At 43.2% G+C, this 19496-nt stretch overlaps 1 protein-coding gene across 3 annotated transcripts in view; it reads right to left on the bottom strand.

Annotated features, from left to right (window-relative positions):
• loxl2b (lysyl oxidase-like 2b) overlaps positions 1 to 12372 on the bottom strand; it is a 46463-nt gene extending 34091 nt beyond the window's left edge. For all 3 annotated transcript variants that reach the window (XR_004341098.1, XM_032577539.1, XM_032577541.1), the window contains exons 1-3: positions 12250 to 12372; positions 9671 to 10030; positions 8611 to 8786 (exon numbers count right to left, since the gene is read on the bottom strand). Coding sequence is in view for 2 of the 3 variants with exons in the window: in XM_032577539.1 (XP_032433430.1) it covers positions 8611 to 8786; positions 9671 to 10019 (525 nt within the window). In the remaining variant the exon portion in view is untranslated. The remainder of the gene's footprint in view (positions 1 to 8610; positions 8787 to 9670; positions 10031 to 12249) is intronic.
• Positions 12373 to 19496: the final 7124 nt, after the last annotated feature.

The raw sequence follows: 19496 nt of genomic DNA, 5'->3' as shown, positions 1-19496 counted from the left end.
AGCATGGACTGAGAACATCTAATTAGTGGGGAAATCGGTCAGGTTCCTCACAGACTTTTCTCATGCTGAGCCCAAAAAAATAAAACCCTGACATGGAATAATGAGAGAGGAGGGTTTCCACAATTGACATGTTCCTCCACGGAAGGGCAGATGGCAGGAGAGAGAAAACATCATCAGTTTTTCTATCCGCTGCACATTAATCATTTTAGTCTGGGGAAATGTGAAATTTTATAAAAAAACTAACATTTTGGTACACAATAATTACTGGATATGAATATACTGTACATGTGTATAAACTGAATATAGAGTAAATGATAAAGAATCCCTTCTCATTGGCAGAGTTGGATTGTCTCACTGAGCTTTGTGAAACGGATCCTGTTCGGTCCGTTTCCTGGTTCCAGCTCCACCTCTTTACATGCTCCCATTTTGTTCCTTGGGATTTATCTTGATGAACTTCCTGTTTAGATTAGGAGCATGTTTCTGGGGTACAAAAAAAAAAAAAAAAAAAGCCTAGCTAATCTGACTTGGAAATGCATTGACTTCCTCACATGTGTGTTTTGTTTCAGCTGAGTCTCAGGAGTGAAGCCCTTTTCCTGAAAATGGCTGCAGATGGGAAAAGCATCAGGGAGATGAACTGATGGGAGGATTTAAAGGAGCCAAAATTTACTTCAACACAGGCTTGGCTGAGACAAGGCTTGACTTTTTTTTTGTTTTGACCTTTTTAAGTTCAGTTTATTTCAATAGCACTTATTCACAACAAAAGCATTGTCTTGAGGCGCTTTAAGAAAAAAATCAGTCACACATTAGACCCTGGCTATCAAACAGGACAGTAAGCTCAGTTAATTATTCAAAGTAGTCTAAAATGTTTCTACAGAAGGAAACACATCAGATTGCATTGACCCGTCGACTTTACAGTAATCTGAACTGAACATGCATGTGGTGACAGTGGAGAGGAAAAGCTCCCCTCTAACAGAAAGAAACCTCCAGCAGAACCAGAACCTGGTTCAGTATGAGCATCCAGCTGCTACGACAGACTCGTATGGTTATGTACGTTTATAAGAAATGGAAAATTTGCTATAGCAAAACAATCAAACTTCTCCAACATTCGCGTGTCCCTTTCCAATACATTTTCTTTTAGGAGGCGGGTCCTAGTGCTGTCAATCAACCTGCTGATGAACATGCTAAACAACTACACGTTACCAAAAAAACTGTTTATCCGCCGTCATCGGTGGCCATGCTAACTAGCCTTAGAAGGAAAGAGAGAATGAGCAGCGCCTCACAGAAGGTGATTGACAGCGCTAAGCCCCGCCTCCTGGCTCTGATTGGTTGTTTCTAGTTACTGGGAGAAGGCAGATGAGTATGATTCTTTTCACAGATTATGTCTCATGCCATATTGTCACAACATGGTGACAGTGTCAACAAATATGAAAAAACAAAACAGTTTTTCATAAAAAGTTACATACTGCAGCTTTAACGAGCAGATTTACTCCTTAATGTGTTTGGTGCGATCTTCAGTATGAATCCAATGCCAATGTAAAGCAAAATTATAGTGAGCAAAATTTTTGGCAACGACTGTCTGACCAGGTGCACGGGAATCCAGGATTATGTGTTTTTTGCAGTTATTTACAGAAAACAGGGAACACTGCCTCTCACTTCCTCTGTTCAGAGCCATTAAAATGGGCCTTTTGTTAACAAACTGGAAACAGATGCTTCACGGCACTGGGACACTGTGAGCCATACTGGAGCATAAATTATAGAGACAATGACTTAATGGAAATGAAGTGATTCAACATGGCATAAAAGTTGAAGCATGTGGAAAATGACTGCAGTACTCAGGGATCAGAATGTCTCATGATGAGCTTAAACAGGTTAAAAACAGAAAAAAAAAGAAAAACCCACAGCGCTGCTTTCCACTGAGAGTACATCAGGCGTTTGACTAATAAAATCTCATTGAGCAGAAGGGAACAAAAAACGCGATTTTTTAAAACAGTTTCGCTCTCTGTGTTTAACTCGTTTCCCCATCATGCCCGGTCCGGTGTATTCCAGTGCGGGGCCTGTCCCCGCACTGGGAAACGAGCCAAACACAAACAAACCATCTAGCTTTAGGTTGTGCGGTCAAATCTTTAATGTGAATCATGTTTGCACTGGATAAAATCCACACCATGAAACCAGCAACACATGGCTACAATCCTCAAAGGGAAGGGATACAAATGCATCCATCCACCAAATGACTCCTAATCCTAATTACTGAGAGCGCTGCGCTCTGAGCCAGCGCCATCCTTAGACAAATGTTCTGGATGTTTCCAGCGCAGTAGCCTGATACCAGAAGGCCAAGCAGTTCCAACACTGAGACGATATTAGTTTGGATGAAACCAACATTTTTCTCTCTTCTGTCTTTCAAATATTTCCACTGCTCTTTGTTTAGCTTTAATATTTTCAGCTACCATCTGAGTCAGGTATGACCACATAATCAGAGAGACTGCGTTCAGAAGGTATAATATATCACTGGTATAAAAAGCAGAGCAAAATATTACAGGAATATTTTGCTCCACATTCCAGTAATATGGAGCAAAATTCAGCATTCCAAACAGCATTTGGAACCGTTTTAATGCTTATCGTAAGTATTAAATGTTTTTAATGTTGTTAATTAACATTACAGTATTAATGTATTGTGACGTTAGCATTGCACTGTCACATTACAAAGTTAATGTCACATTACCTCAGTGCGTTGGTGATATATTTGCAATATATCACGCAGCTCTACTCACCATGATAAATACAGATTATATGGACTTTTAATAATATTACTAAAACATTTTATTTAAGAGCAGCGTAACAAAAACGAGATAAAACCTCACTGCATGCTCTCCTATAACATGCACCATTTACTTCTTCATCCAAAACAACATTTTTGTTTGCAATAAAATGCTTATTGGTTTTAAATGCATTTGTTCTATTTGCAAGCGGACACTTTTAGTTTACTTTTGTATTTTTATCAAGTCATTGTTCTTCTTTTGTTGTGATTCTTGTTTCTTTTCCTGGTTCTCACCTGCCGTGATTTATTTGGTTCTTTCTGTCTCTGTTCAGTTTAAGGAAGTTGGCGCTGCCTCTCTACGCTCACCGACACAAACTCCCAAAGTGGAGGGGAATAGTGGGAGTAAGAGGCAAAGCAAAAAAAACTAACAAATCATTTCAATTCAATTACACATACATTCGAATTGATCCTATCAAACGGTACAGTGGGCTGTGTTAATTATTCAGAGTGATTAAAAAAGTTTCTAAGGAAACCCAGCAGATTGCATTGAGTCGTTGACTTGTTTACCAATGATTGATCTTGCTTATCTGGCTGTGAAAGGTTGAGCAGCCAAAGCCTTTCCTTTGCCTACATCCCCCAGAATGCTGTGCGGTTCTGGATTAGAGTTCAGTGAAATGATTGAAAGTTCTATCGGATGTGTTTTCTATTGATGTTAATCGTCTGTCTATCATTTATCGTACCCCAAATCAGAATAAACTGAAGGTCAGTGGACTTCCTCAAAGCCATAAAAGGACAGAGCAGGAAGTGGAAAGATGAGGTGACAGCCACTTCAGAGCAGCACAACTGAGGGTCACTGTGTTGTTTACTGGACCGCTGAGAGAGACAGAGCTGAATATAGCCAGGCAAGCCAAGGGAACCTCAGACCGCAGAGAAAAGTCATGGAATGACATGTTTACTTTGTGTCTGTCACAAAATGCCAGAGAATGCAGGAGAACGTGAACGGGGCTGACGGGGTGAGCAGCGGCAGCCAGGAGGGCTTCACGTTTCACCTCCGTCTTACCTCACGCTCTCGCCATTTCCTGTGTGGGTTATTCTGGCTCACCTGATAGAGTCTCTGCATGCAGCCTAATAATCATCCCAAACCACTAAAACCCCCAGCAACATTCAGTTCATGGCTGCCATTACTGGGGCGCCTGCCTGGATGATAGGGCCAGGCCTCAGCGGTGGAGCGCTGCTCCCAGCTGGGTGTGTTTTACACGCTGGGGGCCCATCTGACTTATTTCAGTAAATGGAAAAGCTGAGTCTGAAGGTCTTTTTTGTTTGGTTTTGTTGGGGTTTTTTTAGGCTATGATCCCAGTCTGGCTCCATACGTCTCGACATGTCCATCTGCACTCTGTGGAGAAAATCATCATCTGCTCCTTGGCTCTAAAGTCCAAGGACATCTCCTTCTACGGAGCCAAGCTCATCTATTAGCACTCCTGGTAAACATTAGGCTAAACATTGAGAGCTTTCATTTAGTGAGGGAAAAAAATCCTCCGTTAGGAAACGTCTTTAACCAAACTGTCGTCGGGTAGATGGGACCTGCCGCTCTCAGTAGGGCAGTTTTCTGAGTGTTCACTGACTACCAATCTTTAAAATGCGATTTTGGCCAATACCAATTTTTTTTTTTTTTTGGTCTGAAATGTTGCTAAACATTGCAATAAAGTTGCAGAGTTGGCAACAGTGGAGTGATTTTTATTAACTGCGATCACTGCTGATCACTGATCCCCCAAAATTAAGAAAATCTGGGCCAATTTATTGGCTGGCCGATTTATCGGTGCACCTCTTCCCCGCACAATTGGAAAAATATTTCTAGGCGAAGTATTGTTAAGAACATCACAATTCAATTCACTTTAATATTGCTTGAAATACTTCACTATTCATTTGGCAGTAAGCAGTACACAAACATTCCATCCTTTTCAGTTCATTTTTCCAAATAAATATCAATTTGAAAAAGTCTGTAGCTCTCCTGTCATGAACAGCTCGCACTGTCTCTATATCAGCTGTGTGACGAATAAAACAGTTCTTCCTCTTGAGTTTATTTGCTGTTTGAAAACAACTACTGTTGGGGCAGTATATTAATAAACCAAATCACCTTTCGCAAACAATATCAGCTGTTCGGACGCACAGACGTTTCCCCCAAAACACACTAAGCAATAACACCATGGAACAGCTCACACACTAGTCCAAACAACACCCTGAAACAAAACCCTCTGTGATCTGAGTTTGTTGTTTTTAACTCAAACAGGGATGTCAAAGCAATCAATTGTTAGATTAAAATATTCTAGCAAAAATTTTTATGCAATGATCGGGACCTTAAAGAGACAGTGTTATGGGTTTTCCAGCCACAATGAAGTAACTATGTTACCTTCAGTTGTTATAAAAATGCTGCAAATTACAAATATGACATGAAATAAATTTTACTTTATAATTAAATACCTTGAAATTGGGCCTCTGTCTCTTTAAGAAAGTCCTGCTCTTTCCAACACTACGCTTTTGGGAAGTCATCACAACATCTCCTTTCTATTAACGCTTTAACATTTTAACCAGTGCTCCTATAATGAGCTCAGCTGATGTTCAGTTCTGCCAGGTGTTTGCTAATTGATGCTGGCTAGTCTGAAGGAGCTGAGTGGGGCAGTCACGTGGGAGGGCTGCTCTGTGAGGCGGCAGCTTTGAAGCTTGGACACGGCAGCTCTGAGGAGGAGCTGAACCTCAAAGGCGGAGCTAGGTCCATCCAGGTGTTATGAATGGTTGCCACGGGAGATTAAAGTATTTCTCAAACATGCATGAAAGAATCAAGGCAAAACTCCTGGAATAACATTATAACATGATGTAAAGCTCAAAAAAGTCAATTTTACATAATACTGCCCCTTTAATAAATCTTCTATATTGACTTGATCAAATGACGTGACTGGTCAAACTTGCTTGGCACCGCAAATTCTGTAGGCAAGTGTGGCACCACAGTTACTAATCGCTTGCTTCATCAAGGCCCATTACTTCCTCTTAAGTTAAACTCTATTTTACAGTCACTATTAATTTCTGGAGGAAATGTCTGTGTTAGTTCCTAAGCTTCCCAAGGAGAAGCAAAAAAAAAAAAAGAAAAGATAACAGAGTCACAGCATTAAGTCCGATCTGCAGTGAGCTCACAACGTTGGAATGTGTGAGGCCTGCAAGGAGTGCAGAACACTTTGGACTGGTGGTGGTAGCTCAGAGCTTGCTGCTCAGTCCGGTCAGAAGGGCCTTAAAAGTGTTGGCTAAATGACTGACAGTTACGAGCACAAACAGCTCATAATTACCTGCTCGGCTTCACTGTCACTGAGACGCTTAAGACTATTTTTAAAGGACCCTGCGATCAGCTATCAATTTTGAGTTTTGTTGTACCAAACCCAAAGAGATTTTTTTTTAGCAGTACTGTTTTCTCAGTGCAGCGCTACATGGTCACATCTGACAGAAACATTCCAAGTAAGGCCTCAGTATTCAATACTTTCGGATTTTTCTGGGGAACATAACTCCAATTTATTCATGGAAAATCTGCCTTTTTGTGGATCACAGCGTTGTAAGCTGAAATGACTGGGCACGATGCTACTTGACACACTATTGGCTGGTGTTCGCAAATTCTGAACAATCCGGGAGCTACATTTATTTTCTATGAAGCTGATTCACCCCACACTCCAAGTGCAGACAAAGGAAGACCGAAGATGTTAGCTTCAACAGCAGTGTTAAGACAAGTTAAGACAGTATGTGTATTAATGCTGCTTAGGGTATATTTGGTGTGTGAACTATTGCAACCAGCAGCTAGAAGCCTTTGTAGAGGAGGCCTCAAGTATTCACAGATTTGAACTATGCGCAGGCAGCTGTGGTTCCAAATCCCTGAGAATACCTCGGGTCCACTGTACTGAGATTTGGGTTGGGTAAATGTTTATTGAATACAAAAAGTCTGACTAAGAATTTCCCATGTAGGGATTGTGTAGAAATCCCCCACTGTAAGTAAAATTGTGAATATGAAGCATCAAGACTTTTTGACTTCCAACATATCAGGAAACTTTATCCTTAAACTTTGATGTCCTTCGTTTTATAAAACAAAGCATTTTTTTACGGTCTTATAGTTTGATAGAATTGCATCACACTCTTTGCAAAGTTTTCTTAAAATATGCATCATCACAACCCCTACGCAGAGACCGAGGTCTTCCAGAAGGTAGGGCTAGGCCATACAGTCTGTCCCATCTAAATTTGAATGTTACCCATTTACATTTTTCTGACAAGCATTCAATCTAAGCTGTCCCTTGGATAAGTCAAATCTTGCAGCATTTTTTCTCCTGTGCGCTGCCTGCTATGGTGCGTTCACTCCAAACGCGTCCAGTTTACATTCAAAATCTATGTGGAGCGTCGGACATGTTGGACGTGCTCGGCTCTTCAAACGCTCAAAACACTCCAAACATTTCAAATCGTGCCGCACTGGACACTCAAAACGCCCCGCAACGGCACTATGCGCCTCCACATACACCTTGAATGTAAATCAGACGCCCCTGACGCTCAGAACGTGTTTGGTGTGAACTCAACACCAGCTTTAGAAGACTTTGGAGACTTTGGTTGAGGAGGTGTAAATACTCAATCGAACTGTGATGCAGACAAAAGAAAACAAACTCTGGTCCTCCTACAAATTTCGGCCTGTGTTCAGTTGAAGTGAATTCTGGCACAGTTCCAATGCATATGTGAATGCAAGTGGATCAGAGACCGCTCCAAGAGCAGGAAGCAAACTATAGCACAGGACATTCTGGGCAAATAGAACCAAAACAAAAACGAGAATCTGGTGCAAGCAGGAGAAATGGCTCGTGGCTTTCTCCCGAATACAAAAGAGAAATCTTTGAATCGCTAAAATCTGGTGCACCTCCATTTTTGTTTACATTTCGTGAAGACGGAAGTTGCACTCATTGTCTTCTTCAGAAGTTTTCTTGTCACTTCCTTCAGTAGTTCTTGTTGCAAGCGAAGGGGTGAGATGGTTTTTCAGTTAGTTTGGATCGTTTGACAGAGTGCAGTTTGAAAGCAAACCGCATCAACTGAAAATGTAACAATCGTTGTAACTTTGGCCCCCAATCGAACTGAGTCTACTGGACTACCAGGTGTGAAAACATCCTTAATGACTCTGAGTAAAGCTGTGGGGCAAAAACACTATTTTGGGCTTCAAACCCTTTCTACAAACTAGACTTTTGAACTGCCTTGTTGCTGAAAATGTGCCGTATAAATAGGATCTTCTTCTTTTGATAATTTTACCAATAATAATAGAAGAATTTAGGTCTTTGTGAGAGAGCTACAACTTAGATTTGTTTTCAACTTTCAGAAAATCAGGAATTCTGTTTACTAACCCTACTTTAGAGACTACATGATCACTGAACACTGCATATTCACCACAAGATCTCACAAAGGCTCATGATGAGTTTTATGGATATAACAAAATATCTCGCCCATTCCTAATTAAATAATTCATAATAAAACCCTATGAGATGTCTTTGCCAAAGAGAACTTGAGTGTTTTACTCCTGACACCCTTTATTTATGTAGGTTCTCCTATTTTGAAATTAGAAGGGAAGTACAGATATATTCAAGAAATCGGAATATGCATTCAGAAGAGGTCAGTTTGTCAGGTTAAATAACAAGCTCAAATAACAAGAAAAACATTACATTTTAAAGTTGTTGTTGGACAGAAGTTACATCAGAACAAACCAAAAGCACCACCTGGTATCTCCGAGGCCCACAGACCACAAGGACAATAATAAGAAGGAAATATGAAAGACGCATGCAGCTTTTGGAGACGTTTACCTCCACATGATTGGGCAATGTGTTGACAAATTTAAATCCAGGGATCCTGCGGTCGCTGCACACGACGCCTACATCTTCGGTGTGTTTGCAGTCTGAAACACCAATCCCGTTGGATGGACACAGAGCCAGCGTCCTCTCTTTTCCAGTGCACTGGAGATTGTCAAACCAGATGGGTCCTTATGGGATAAAACAGAAATGAAAGTTTCATCATATTGTTAGCATTCAACACTCTGCCTTGGTTTTGTTGCCGTAAAATATTTCAAGTTTACACTAAGGTTTTGCGATATGTAACATTTTCCCAACCAATGTTCATCAGGTCAACAAATGACTATGGGTGATATACTCGCACAGCGGACATTTTCTAGGCAGAACGATGATTTGCCAATTTAGAACACTAACGTCCATTTCCAGGCACATAGTGCCATTTTACAGCACAATCAAATTCAAATTCAGTAAAAAAAATACTTTATTGATCCTAAAGGGCAATTAAATGTTGTTGTAGCTCATATTAATTCAAATTCTTCAAAGAGTTACTGTAGATGGTGATGGCTGTTGGAAGGAAAGATTTCCTGCATCAGTTTGTATGACAGCGAATTTGAAGAAGCCTCTGATTGAAGACACTCTGTTTTTCTAAGTCAGTCTCATGAAGAGGATGATCAGGTTTGTTCATTTCCTTGATTTGCTGACTTTCTGTTAGACGTTTGAGTAAATAAATCACCGCTGAACTTGGAGGAACTCTGGGGAAAATAAAAGCTTTGCTTGCAGCTGCAAGGAGTTTGCGTGCGCCATTAAAAACAGAATTCTTTTTTTCCCCCATGGGCTGCATCTTGTGGCTTCAGTCAAGCATTATTATTAATTAAGATAACAACTCAAAGGCCAAAAATAAAAAGGAAAATCCCTCTTAAAAAATCGACTGGTGAATGGCTCAGCTTATTATCAATGGTCAATAAATCCGTGCAGTCGCCCAACCTTAGTTTACACACCACTGGGATGTATTACCCCAATAAATACCATGTACAAAAATAATAGATGTGACGTATTGAGAATGTCTGTGCCTTACCTTCTCCTTTCCCATATTTGGAAGATGGGACCCATGAGACTGCTTCCTGGTAGCCCAGTTCCTTGCACACCACCTGGGCACCATGGATGGTGAAGTCATCGTCGCAGACAGTGCCCCATGTACCGTTGTAGTAAACCTCAACTCGACCCTCATTATGCTTCCTCTTTTGTCCTGCTAGTCGGAGCTGAATCCTGGGGGTATCTGAAGCCAGGACTGGGGGGGTGTACTGTTCCTGTTCAGGGTCTGGGTAGCCCGGCGGGTATCCGAGGTATTCGTACTGGGCGTGGGCCAGCCTCAACACCACCAAGAAGATGCTAACCCAGTAGGATAGCTTTTGTTTTGCCAACATTTTGATAGGAACTGTTAAAATAAAAATAAGTAAGAAGGAGCAGTCATTAAAAGTTGCTAGCAGTCGATTAAAGGTTGGGACAATATTCTCCCTAGTTTTGGCCTAAATTTCCAGATAAAGTTGCCATCAGTGTGCACTATAGTCAGCTGGCAAGTTGGGTCAGCACAAAAATCTGCTAGTGTTAGACAGCGTGAAGACTGGAGTCTGCAGGTGTATGAGTGGAAATGACCCGACCTGATCCGACCTGACCCGACCTGACCCGACCGCAGTCACAGTCAAACAAACTGATAACCCACTCAACTGCAACTCCACTAATAGACATTGAAAAAGAGAGACTGGAACAGTGTTAGTTTGTGGGACAGTGTCACAAAACTAAAGGTTTGTAGGGTGCCAGATTATTTAGTCAGCTTTACACAACCTTTTTTGAGTTAGCTCTTATCAAAGAGCTTAGGGTGTTTTCACACCTGATAATCCGGTAGACTTGGTTCGACTAGAGACCAAAATTGCCACATTTGTTACAGTTTCAACTGGTGCGGTTCGCTGTCACACTGCACTCTGTTAGATGAACAAAATCCTTTGAGCTACCTGTTCACCCCGTCGCCTCTGGCGACGCTGCACCAAGAACCACTAAAGGAAACAACACTAAAACCTCAAAGGAAGACACTAAGCGTCACTTCTTTCTTCACGAAATGTAAATAAAAACTGAGTGCCATCAGATTTTAGTGGTTGTAGTTGTGTTCAGTCGATGGTAAAAGACAATGAGCCATTTCTCCCACTATCGCTAGAGTACCGTGTTTGTTTTGGTTGTGTTTCCCCAGAATGCACTGCACTGTAGTCCACTTTTTTTTTAGAGGTCTCTGGTCCACCTGGCATCGACATGTATAATTGAACTGCACCACAGTTCACTTCAACCGCGCCCAGGTCTGTAGGCGGACGAAAGTTGACCTTTCTGGTCTTCATCAGAGTTCAATTAAATCTCCCCAAACAAACTGGATTTCTGGGCAAACAAACTAGAATTACACTGGACTGAACAGGGTTGGTGTGAATGCACCGTAAAATGTGGCGGGTGAAGTAACCCTGTGTTCTACAGGTAGAACATAGAATGAGTTGGGTCTACAGAGACACCGCCTCACATCCCAGAAGAACCCACAGGACCAGTTACATGTAGTTCCCAAGTGTCCAGTCGAAGTCCTGGTCAACAAGCACAGCTTGAAATGTTCTGTCACTGCAGCGAGTTGATGTCATGGGATTTTTTAAACTGTTAAGCCTCACATGTAGAAACAAAACAAGAAGCCATAAAACAGGATTAACACGTCATTCCAGAACCAAGAAAACATCCACTACTGGACTGAAAAACACCCAGGGAGCTGATGTTATTGGATGACTTCACCGCAGATGTGCCTGTCCTGTGTGGTGTGAAAACATCTGGCTGCAGACTCTCTGCGTTCCTCACTGTAACGTGGCAGCAGTTACACAAGCTGATCCGCACACGGGGAACGGGTGGAATGAGGCTCTGGCCTCTGGACGGGCAAACAACAGCACCGCCATCATTAGGCAGTTGGTTGTGCTTTGATCCGAGCTGGGTTTTCTCAGCGGCTCTCTCTTCCCACAGCGATCATGAGGCATGCAGACTGGGTGACGCTGGAGCTGAAACATCTGAACACATTGAGGCTGTGCAGGATTTCCTTCGGTTTGAGGGAAAACTAAACACGGATCAGAAAACCTGAAATATGGAACGGGAATCATGCTGTCTGATATTTTCCTACACAAGCTCTGGTCTAAGGACTATTTAAGGGTTTGTTGTGACGTGAACCTTTTTTTTCCCCCACCGGGGACTGTAGGGGTCTATGGATTGACTGAAAAGGTCAAAATGTCAATTTGCAGGAATGCCAGCAACTCTTTGAGTGACCCTTGCCAAACAGTGCAAGCAGCCACTAAGAAGAAAAAGCCAAATCGCTTTGTGATTACAAATTTATCTGATGGAGAAATGTAGTCAATCTGAGGCACAAAAAGGAGGTCCTACAGTCAGGGCATGTCAACTCAGGCATAGAAACAGACTCCTTGGGTTTTGAAATTATTTTCATCATGCTCTTAAATTGTATTGTAGTGCAGATTAGAACACATAAGCATGTCATGCACAGAATAAATGAATGTTTGAAAAGGTTTTTTTAAAGACGGACTCAAAGTTTGGGCTCAGAGACTGAAAAGTTCCAGCTGCAGCTGAACTTACTGTAATTTCCCCGAGATGAAGCTCCTTCTCTGGATCCTGAAGTCAGCTGCTCCTCTTTCTGCCGCGCTCCGAACTTTCACTGCTCTGGATGCAAATCAGGTCCGGCGGAGGGAGTGGCCCAAACCAATGAGGCCCCGCCCACTGACTCTGTCCGATAATAGGCTCTGCCCCAGCTGCAGCGTTAGAGAATAGTTCTGGATGCTGCCTCCACGTGACTATAGGAAATTTGAGAGACACTATAAAAACATCACAGCAACATTACTGTCAGTAGCAAACAACAAACTCAACGGTTACTTTCATAAAGAAGAAATTAAAACAGAAATTTACTTATTTTCCTTTTCCCAAACATCTCAGAAAACCCAGTAAAACCTTCCCAAACAATAGGCTACAAATAAGGGTTTCAACAATTTCCTTCTTAATAAATTTGTCACTTCTCAAAATATTTCTTTATTGCGAATCTTTTTCCAAGGCAAACAAATAAAAAGACATACTTTTTTTTTCCGCCCTTTCCAGTGGAGACATCTAAAGACACAGGAAGTGACCAAAACACAGAACAGAAAAATCCTTTATTGTCCCACAGTGGGAAAACTCAGGTCTAACAGCTGCAAAGTGACAGAACATTGAGGTAGACTCACACAAATATTAAAGTACATATATATATATATATATATATGTCAGCTCAGGTATCTTAAATATATATATATATATATATATATATATATATATATATATATATATATATATATATATATATATATATATATATGAGAAACAAAATTAATATACTCATGAAGGGCAAATTATAACATAAAATACAGTTATCCATCTGAATACACTCAGTTATTTTGGTTCATCAATTCAACTCACAGAAAAGGCTCATTGTTAACTGAGCCGTCGTTAAGAATCAAAATTATTCACAACCCTAAATAAATTTTGATTTACTGTACATTTATTGTCATTTAACCAATAAAATAATTTCTGACAGGAAATACAACACCTCTTAAATGTAGCAAAGGACAGACAGGTTTGGGGAAAACGTGTTTTCATTTACCTTTTCGTAAAAATGTAAATAATCATCGACAGGTTCTTTAAGTGGAAAGCCTAGTTTTATGTCAGCTCAGGTATCTTAGTTCAACATCTCGCGTGTTCTCAGCCTAATCTGGACTGCTCTCTGCTGCCATCTTGTGGCAGACAAGCGTCCTCTTCTACTCGGATCGCGGATGAACCGAAATGTTCCGCCCTGTGCAACTGGATGTGACTCTTTGAAGCCACATAAGTGTCAGATTATCCCGTCCTTTTTTATCCTTCTCACAGAACACATCAGGCCGCTCAATATGCTGCTTCTGGTAGTGAAATATCTTCAACCTGGAGCTTGTTTGATGGAAAAAGAGGTCACAGAACTATTTTGTCGATATGTGGAGGTTTTTCTCTTGTTCGCCATCATGTGACTAATGCACCTGGGATCCTTTTAGAGAGAAGGTAGTCTTTGTGGCTTCCTCTGGGGTCATGTGCTCCACCACTTTCACTTTCAACCACTGCTAATTCCCCCATCACCCTCTGCTCTGCTTTTTTCACTGATTCATCATGAGCTTGTTCCAACTCATCCCGCCCCTCGCTTAATGCCACACTTCAAATCTAAACTGTCACGCTTTCAGTCAGGATTAACACATGTAGTCTCATAACACGACCTATTTTACAATTTTCTCCGTCCGGACCGTTCTAAACAAACCCTCCATTCAAACCCTCTAAACCCGTTTGTAGCTCTGGGTGGGGTCGTCGTTGTGTTGGAAGAAGAACCCCGATACAAGACTTTTAGGGAAGATAGTCGGGGTAGACTCGCAGTCTCAGAGTTCCACAGCAAACACACTAAAAGGTTTAATTTTGGGCATCTTCGACCACATGAACCTTGGTCCACACGTTTGCCGTGTTCCCTGCTCGGCTTTTTGCAAACAGAACTTCTCGTGACTTTATTTCAACTAAGACTTTCTTCTTGACACTCTTCTGTAAAGGCCAAATATTTCTCTTGCCAATATTAATAGCTGACCTTGAATTTTTTTCCCCTACTGCAAAATAATTTCACAGTGGCACAAAGTCAAGTCAAAATCAGTTGTGGATAATAATTAAAATTAAAGCTGCAAGCAGCCTCGGGCGGCCCTCGCAGCAAGCGCCGCTCCGGCCTATTGGCCACCGTGGGGGTTCCAGCCACCGCAGAAGCTCTCGCACGATTTCCAGAGCCGCAGCCAACTCCCCACCGCAGAAGCTCTGCCGCAGTTTCCAGCACCGCCGCCCGCTAGCCGCCGCAGAAGCTGTCGCGCATTTTCCATGCCCGTCCACCGGGCGACACGCGTGAATGCGTTCGGCGGCGCTCCCCGACGACTGTCAAAAAATCTGGTGCAGATCGGTCGATGCATCGAGGAGATACAGCCGATGTATTAACTTAGGGGGCGCAGTGGAGCCAAATTACATCTCAATCCCGTTGGGCTCTTTAGAGGTGAACAAAGGTCATACATATCCAGTTTGGAGCCAATCGGATGATCCATGCTTGAATTAGAGCCAAACGTATGAATATGGCGAGGGACTGATATTCGCCATTTGGCCACGCCCACACGGTTCAGCCAGCAGCGAGCAATGACAGAGCTCATCATCCGAATCATCTTGATTAGGTCAAGAGAGCCATAAACGGAGCTTTCCAAGGAAAAAAACGGCACTTCCGGTTCCGAGGGGGCGGGGCTTAGATGACGTCATAATGTGATGACGTAGGATCGACGGGCAAGCCTCCAGGATCACTCAGGCCAAGTTTGATGCAGCTCGGTCAAAATATGTGGAATGTAGAGGCAAACGTATACGAACGGCGTTGCCGCCATTGAAAACTCTTGGCACTTTAAAGCAAGCGAGACCAACTTCCTATCTGTCATCCAACACAGAATCACCTTGATTAGGTCAAGAGAGCCATAAAAAGAGCTTTCCAAGGAAAAAAACGGCACTTCCGGTTCCGAGGGGGCGGGGCTTAGATGACGTCATAATGTGATGACGTAGGATTGACGGGCAAGCCTCCAGGATCACTCAGGCCAAGTTTGATGCAGCTCGGTCAAAATATGTGGAATGTAGAGGCAAACGTATACGAACGGCGTTGCCGCCATTGAAAACTCTTGGCACTTTAAAGCAAGCGAGACCAACTTCCTATCTGTCATCCAACACAGAATCACCTTGATTAGGTCAAGAGAGCCATAAACAGAGCTTTCCAAGGAAAAAAACGGCACTTCCGGTTCCGAGGGGGCGGGGCTTAGATGACGTCATAATGTGATGACGTAGGATTGACGGGCAAGCCTCCAGGATCACTCAGGCCAAGTTTGATGCAGCTCGGTCAAAATATGTGGAATGTAGAGGCAAACGTATACGAACGGCGTTGCCGCCATTGAAAACTCTTGGCACTTTAAAGCAAGCGAGACCAACTTCCTATCTGTCATCCAACACAGAATCACCTTGATTAGGTCAAGAGAGCCATAGATGAAAGTTTCCAAGGAAAAAAATAGCACTTCCTGTTCTGAGGGGGCGGGGCTTAGATGACGTCATAATCTGATGACATAGAATTTTCAGGTATCACACCAGCATCACTCAAGCCAAGTTTGGTGCAGCTCGGTCGAAACATGTGGAATCTAGAAGCAAACGTATGGCATCGGCGTTACAGGTCACTTCGCCACGCCGCCACGCCCAGCTGCTATCTCAAAGCCGGTCAGGGTTGGAATCCTCAACACACCAACATGTCTTCTGTGTCTGGACACAGTTTCATGTTGATTAGGTCAAAGGGCTAAGAGAGCGACCGCTCACAGTAAAACATGACACTTCCTGTTCTCAGGGGGCGTGGCTTAAGTGATGTCATCATTTCACCACAGGGTATTTTAGGACATCCGATGCCGATCAATCACTGAAAGTTTGGTCCCTCTATGTGTTTTTTTATAGGAAATATAAGAGTTTCGTGTTTCATGGCGAGTAGGTGAACTTTGACCCCTGCTAACCCCCCTTCAACATACTCCAAAACTCACCAATTTGATAACTTTAAATCAAACATGCCTTATGATCAGACTGACCGAGTTTGAAGTCGATCAATCGAAATCCCTAGGAGGAGTTCGATCAAATACGAAGGCTGTAAACGTCAAAATCGAGGAAAAAAATGGACGTTCAATACAAAATGGCCGACTTCCTGTGATAGTTGGCTAATAACATTAAATGTAAGTTCTGAGTCTTTTGGTGAGCTCTACAAGTGTACCAAATTTCATGTCTCTACGATGAAATACGTTCATAACATTGTGTCAACAGAAAATTGCTAGTTGCCGCCGTTGAGCAATTTTTTTTGCGATTTTTGCGACAACCTTAAAATTCAAAATTTTTAAATTTTCTAGTCGCGACCGCCAAGTTTGGTGAGTTTTTGAATATGATAAAGCCCCCAAAAAGGCGCCTCTTTGGGGGGGCAGAATCGTAATAATAATTAAAGCTGCAAGCAGCCTCGGGCGGCCCTCGCAGCAAGCGCCGCTCCGGCCTATTGGCCACCGCGGGGGTTCCGGCCACCGCAGAAGCTCTCGCGCGTTTTCCAGAGCCGCAGCCCGCTCCCCACCGCAGAAGCTCTGCCGCAGTTTCCAGCACTGCCGCCCGCTAGCCGCTGCAGAAGCTGTCGCGCATTTTCCCCAAATTACATCTCAAACCCGTTGGGCTCTTTAGAGCAGAACAAAGGTCATACATATCCAGTTTGGCGCCAATCGGATGATCCATGTGTGAATTAGAGCCAAACGTATGTATATGGCGAGGGACTGATATTCGCCATTTGGCCACGCCCACACGGTTCAGCCAGCAGTGAGCATTGACAGAGTTTATCATCCGTATCATCTTGATTAGGTCAAGAGAGCCATAAACAGAGCTTTCCAAGGAAAAAAACGGCACTTCCTGTTCCGGGGGGGCGGGGCTTAGATTACGTCATAATATGATGACGTAGGATCGACGGGCAAGCCTCCAGGATCACTCAGGCCAAGTTTGATGCAGCTCGGTCAAAATATGTGGAATGTAGAGGCAAACGTATACGAACGGCGTTGCCGCCATTGAAAACTCTTGGCACTTTAAAGCAAGCGAGACCAACTTCCTATCTGTCATCCAACACAGAATCACCTTGATTAGGTCAAGAGAGCCATAAACAGAGCTTTCCAAGGAAAAAAACGGCACTTCCGGTTCCGAGGGGGCGGGGCTTAGATGACGTCATAATATGATGACATAGCATTGTCAGGTATCACACCAGGATGAGTCAGGCCAAGTTTGGTGCAGCTCGGTCGAAACATGTGGAATCTAGAAGCAAACGTATGGCATCGGCGTTACAGGTCACTTCGCCACGCCGCCGCACCCAGCTGCTTCATCGCAGCCGGTCAGGGCTTGAATCCACAACACACCAACATGTCTTCTGTCTCTGGACACAGTTTCATGTTGATGAGGTCAAAGGGCTAAGATAGCGACCGTTCACAGTAAAACATGACATTTCCTGTTCTCAGGGGGCGTGGCCTAAGTGATGTCATCATTTCACCACAGGGTATTTTAGGACACCTATTGATGATCAATAACTGAAAGTTTGGTGTCTCTGTGAGTTTCTGTGCAGGATATATAAGAGTTTCGTGTTTCATGGCGAGTAGGTGAACTTTGACCCCTGGTAACCCCCCTTCAGCAATCTCAGACAGTCACCAATTTGATAACTTTAAATCAGACATGCCTTATGATCAGACTGACCGAGTTTGAAGCCGATCAATCAAAATCCCTAGGAGGAGTTCGATCAAATACGAATGCTGTGAACGTCAAAATCGAGGTCAAATGAAATTCAATCTAAAATGGCCGACTTCCTGTTGGGTTTAGAGCATGGCTCTAAGAGACTTTTTTGTACGTCCCGACAAGATACACATGTGTACCAAGTTTCGTAATTCTAGGTTTAAGCATGGCTTGGGGCTGTTCATTTAAAATACTCTAGGGGTCGCTATAGAGAAATTAGGCCACGCCCACCACATTTTGTTATGAATTCCTGTCGGTGAGTGAATAAGGATCCATCCTAGTGAGTTTGGAGCAGCTGGGCCCGAAATTGTGGAATTCAGAGCCAAACGTATGGCAACGGCGTTACAGGTCACTTCGCCACGCCGCCACGCCCACCTGCTATGTCAAAGCCGGTCAGGGTTGGAATCCTCAACACACCAACATGTCTTCTGTCTCTGGACACAGTTTCATATTGATGAGGTCAAAGGGCTAAGATAGCGACCGTTCACAGTAAAACATGACACTTCCTGTTCTCAGGGGGCGTGGCCTAAGTGATGTCATCATTTGACCACAGGGTATTGTAGGGCACCCGATGACGATCAATCACTGAAAGTTTGGTCCCTCTATGTGTTTTTGTATAGGAAATATAAGAGTTTCGTGTTTCATGGCGAGTAGGTGAACTTTGACCCCTGCTAACCCCCCTTCATCATGCTCCAAAACTCACCAATTTGATAACTTTAAATCAAACATGCCTTATGATCAGACTGACCAAGTTTGAAGTCGATCAATCGAAATCCCTAGGAGGAGTTCGATCAAATACGAAGGCTGTAAACGTCAAAATCGAGGTAAAAAATGGACGTTCAATACAAAATGGCCGACTTCCTGTGATAGTTGGCTTATAACATTAAATGTAAGTTCTGAGTCTTTTGGTGAGCTCTACAAGTGTACCAAATTTCATGTCTCTACGATGAAGTACGTTCATACCATTGTGTCAACAGAAAATTGCTAGTTGCTGCCGTTGAGCAATTTTTTTTGCGATTTTTGCGACAACCTTAAAATTCAAAATTTTTAATTTTTCTAGTTGCGACCGCCAAGTTTGGTGAGTTTTTGAATATGATAAAGCCCCCAAAAAGGCACACGAAGAGGTGGGAAGAATAATAATAATAAGAAACAGTACAGATACAATAGGCCTTCGCAGCGCTTTGCTGCTCGGGCCTAATTAAAGCTGCGAGCAGCCTCGGGCGGCCCTCGCAGCAAGCGCCGCTCCGGCCTATTGGCCACCGCGGGGGTTCCGGCCACCGCAGAAGCTCTCGCGCGGTTTCCAGAGCCGCAGCCCGCTCCCCACCGCAGAAGCTCTGCCGCAGTTTCCAGCACCGCCGCCCGCTAGCCACCGCAGAGGCTGTCGCGCATTTTCCACGCCCGTCCACCAGGCGACATGCGTGAATGCGTTCGGCAGCGCTCCCCGACCA

The sequence above is a fragment of the Xiphophorus hellerii genome, chromosome 12 (genome assembly GCF_003331165.1).
Source record: "Xiphophorus hellerii strain 12219 chromosome 12, Xiphophorus_hellerii-4.1, whole genome shotgun sequence".
In the NCBI taxonomy this organism is placed as follows: domain Eukaryota; kingdom Metazoa; phylum Chordata; class Actinopteri; order Cyprinodontiformes; family Poeciliidae; genus Xiphophorus; species Xiphophorus hellerii.
This window is presented reverse-complemented; position numbering and strand designations above follow the sequence as displayed.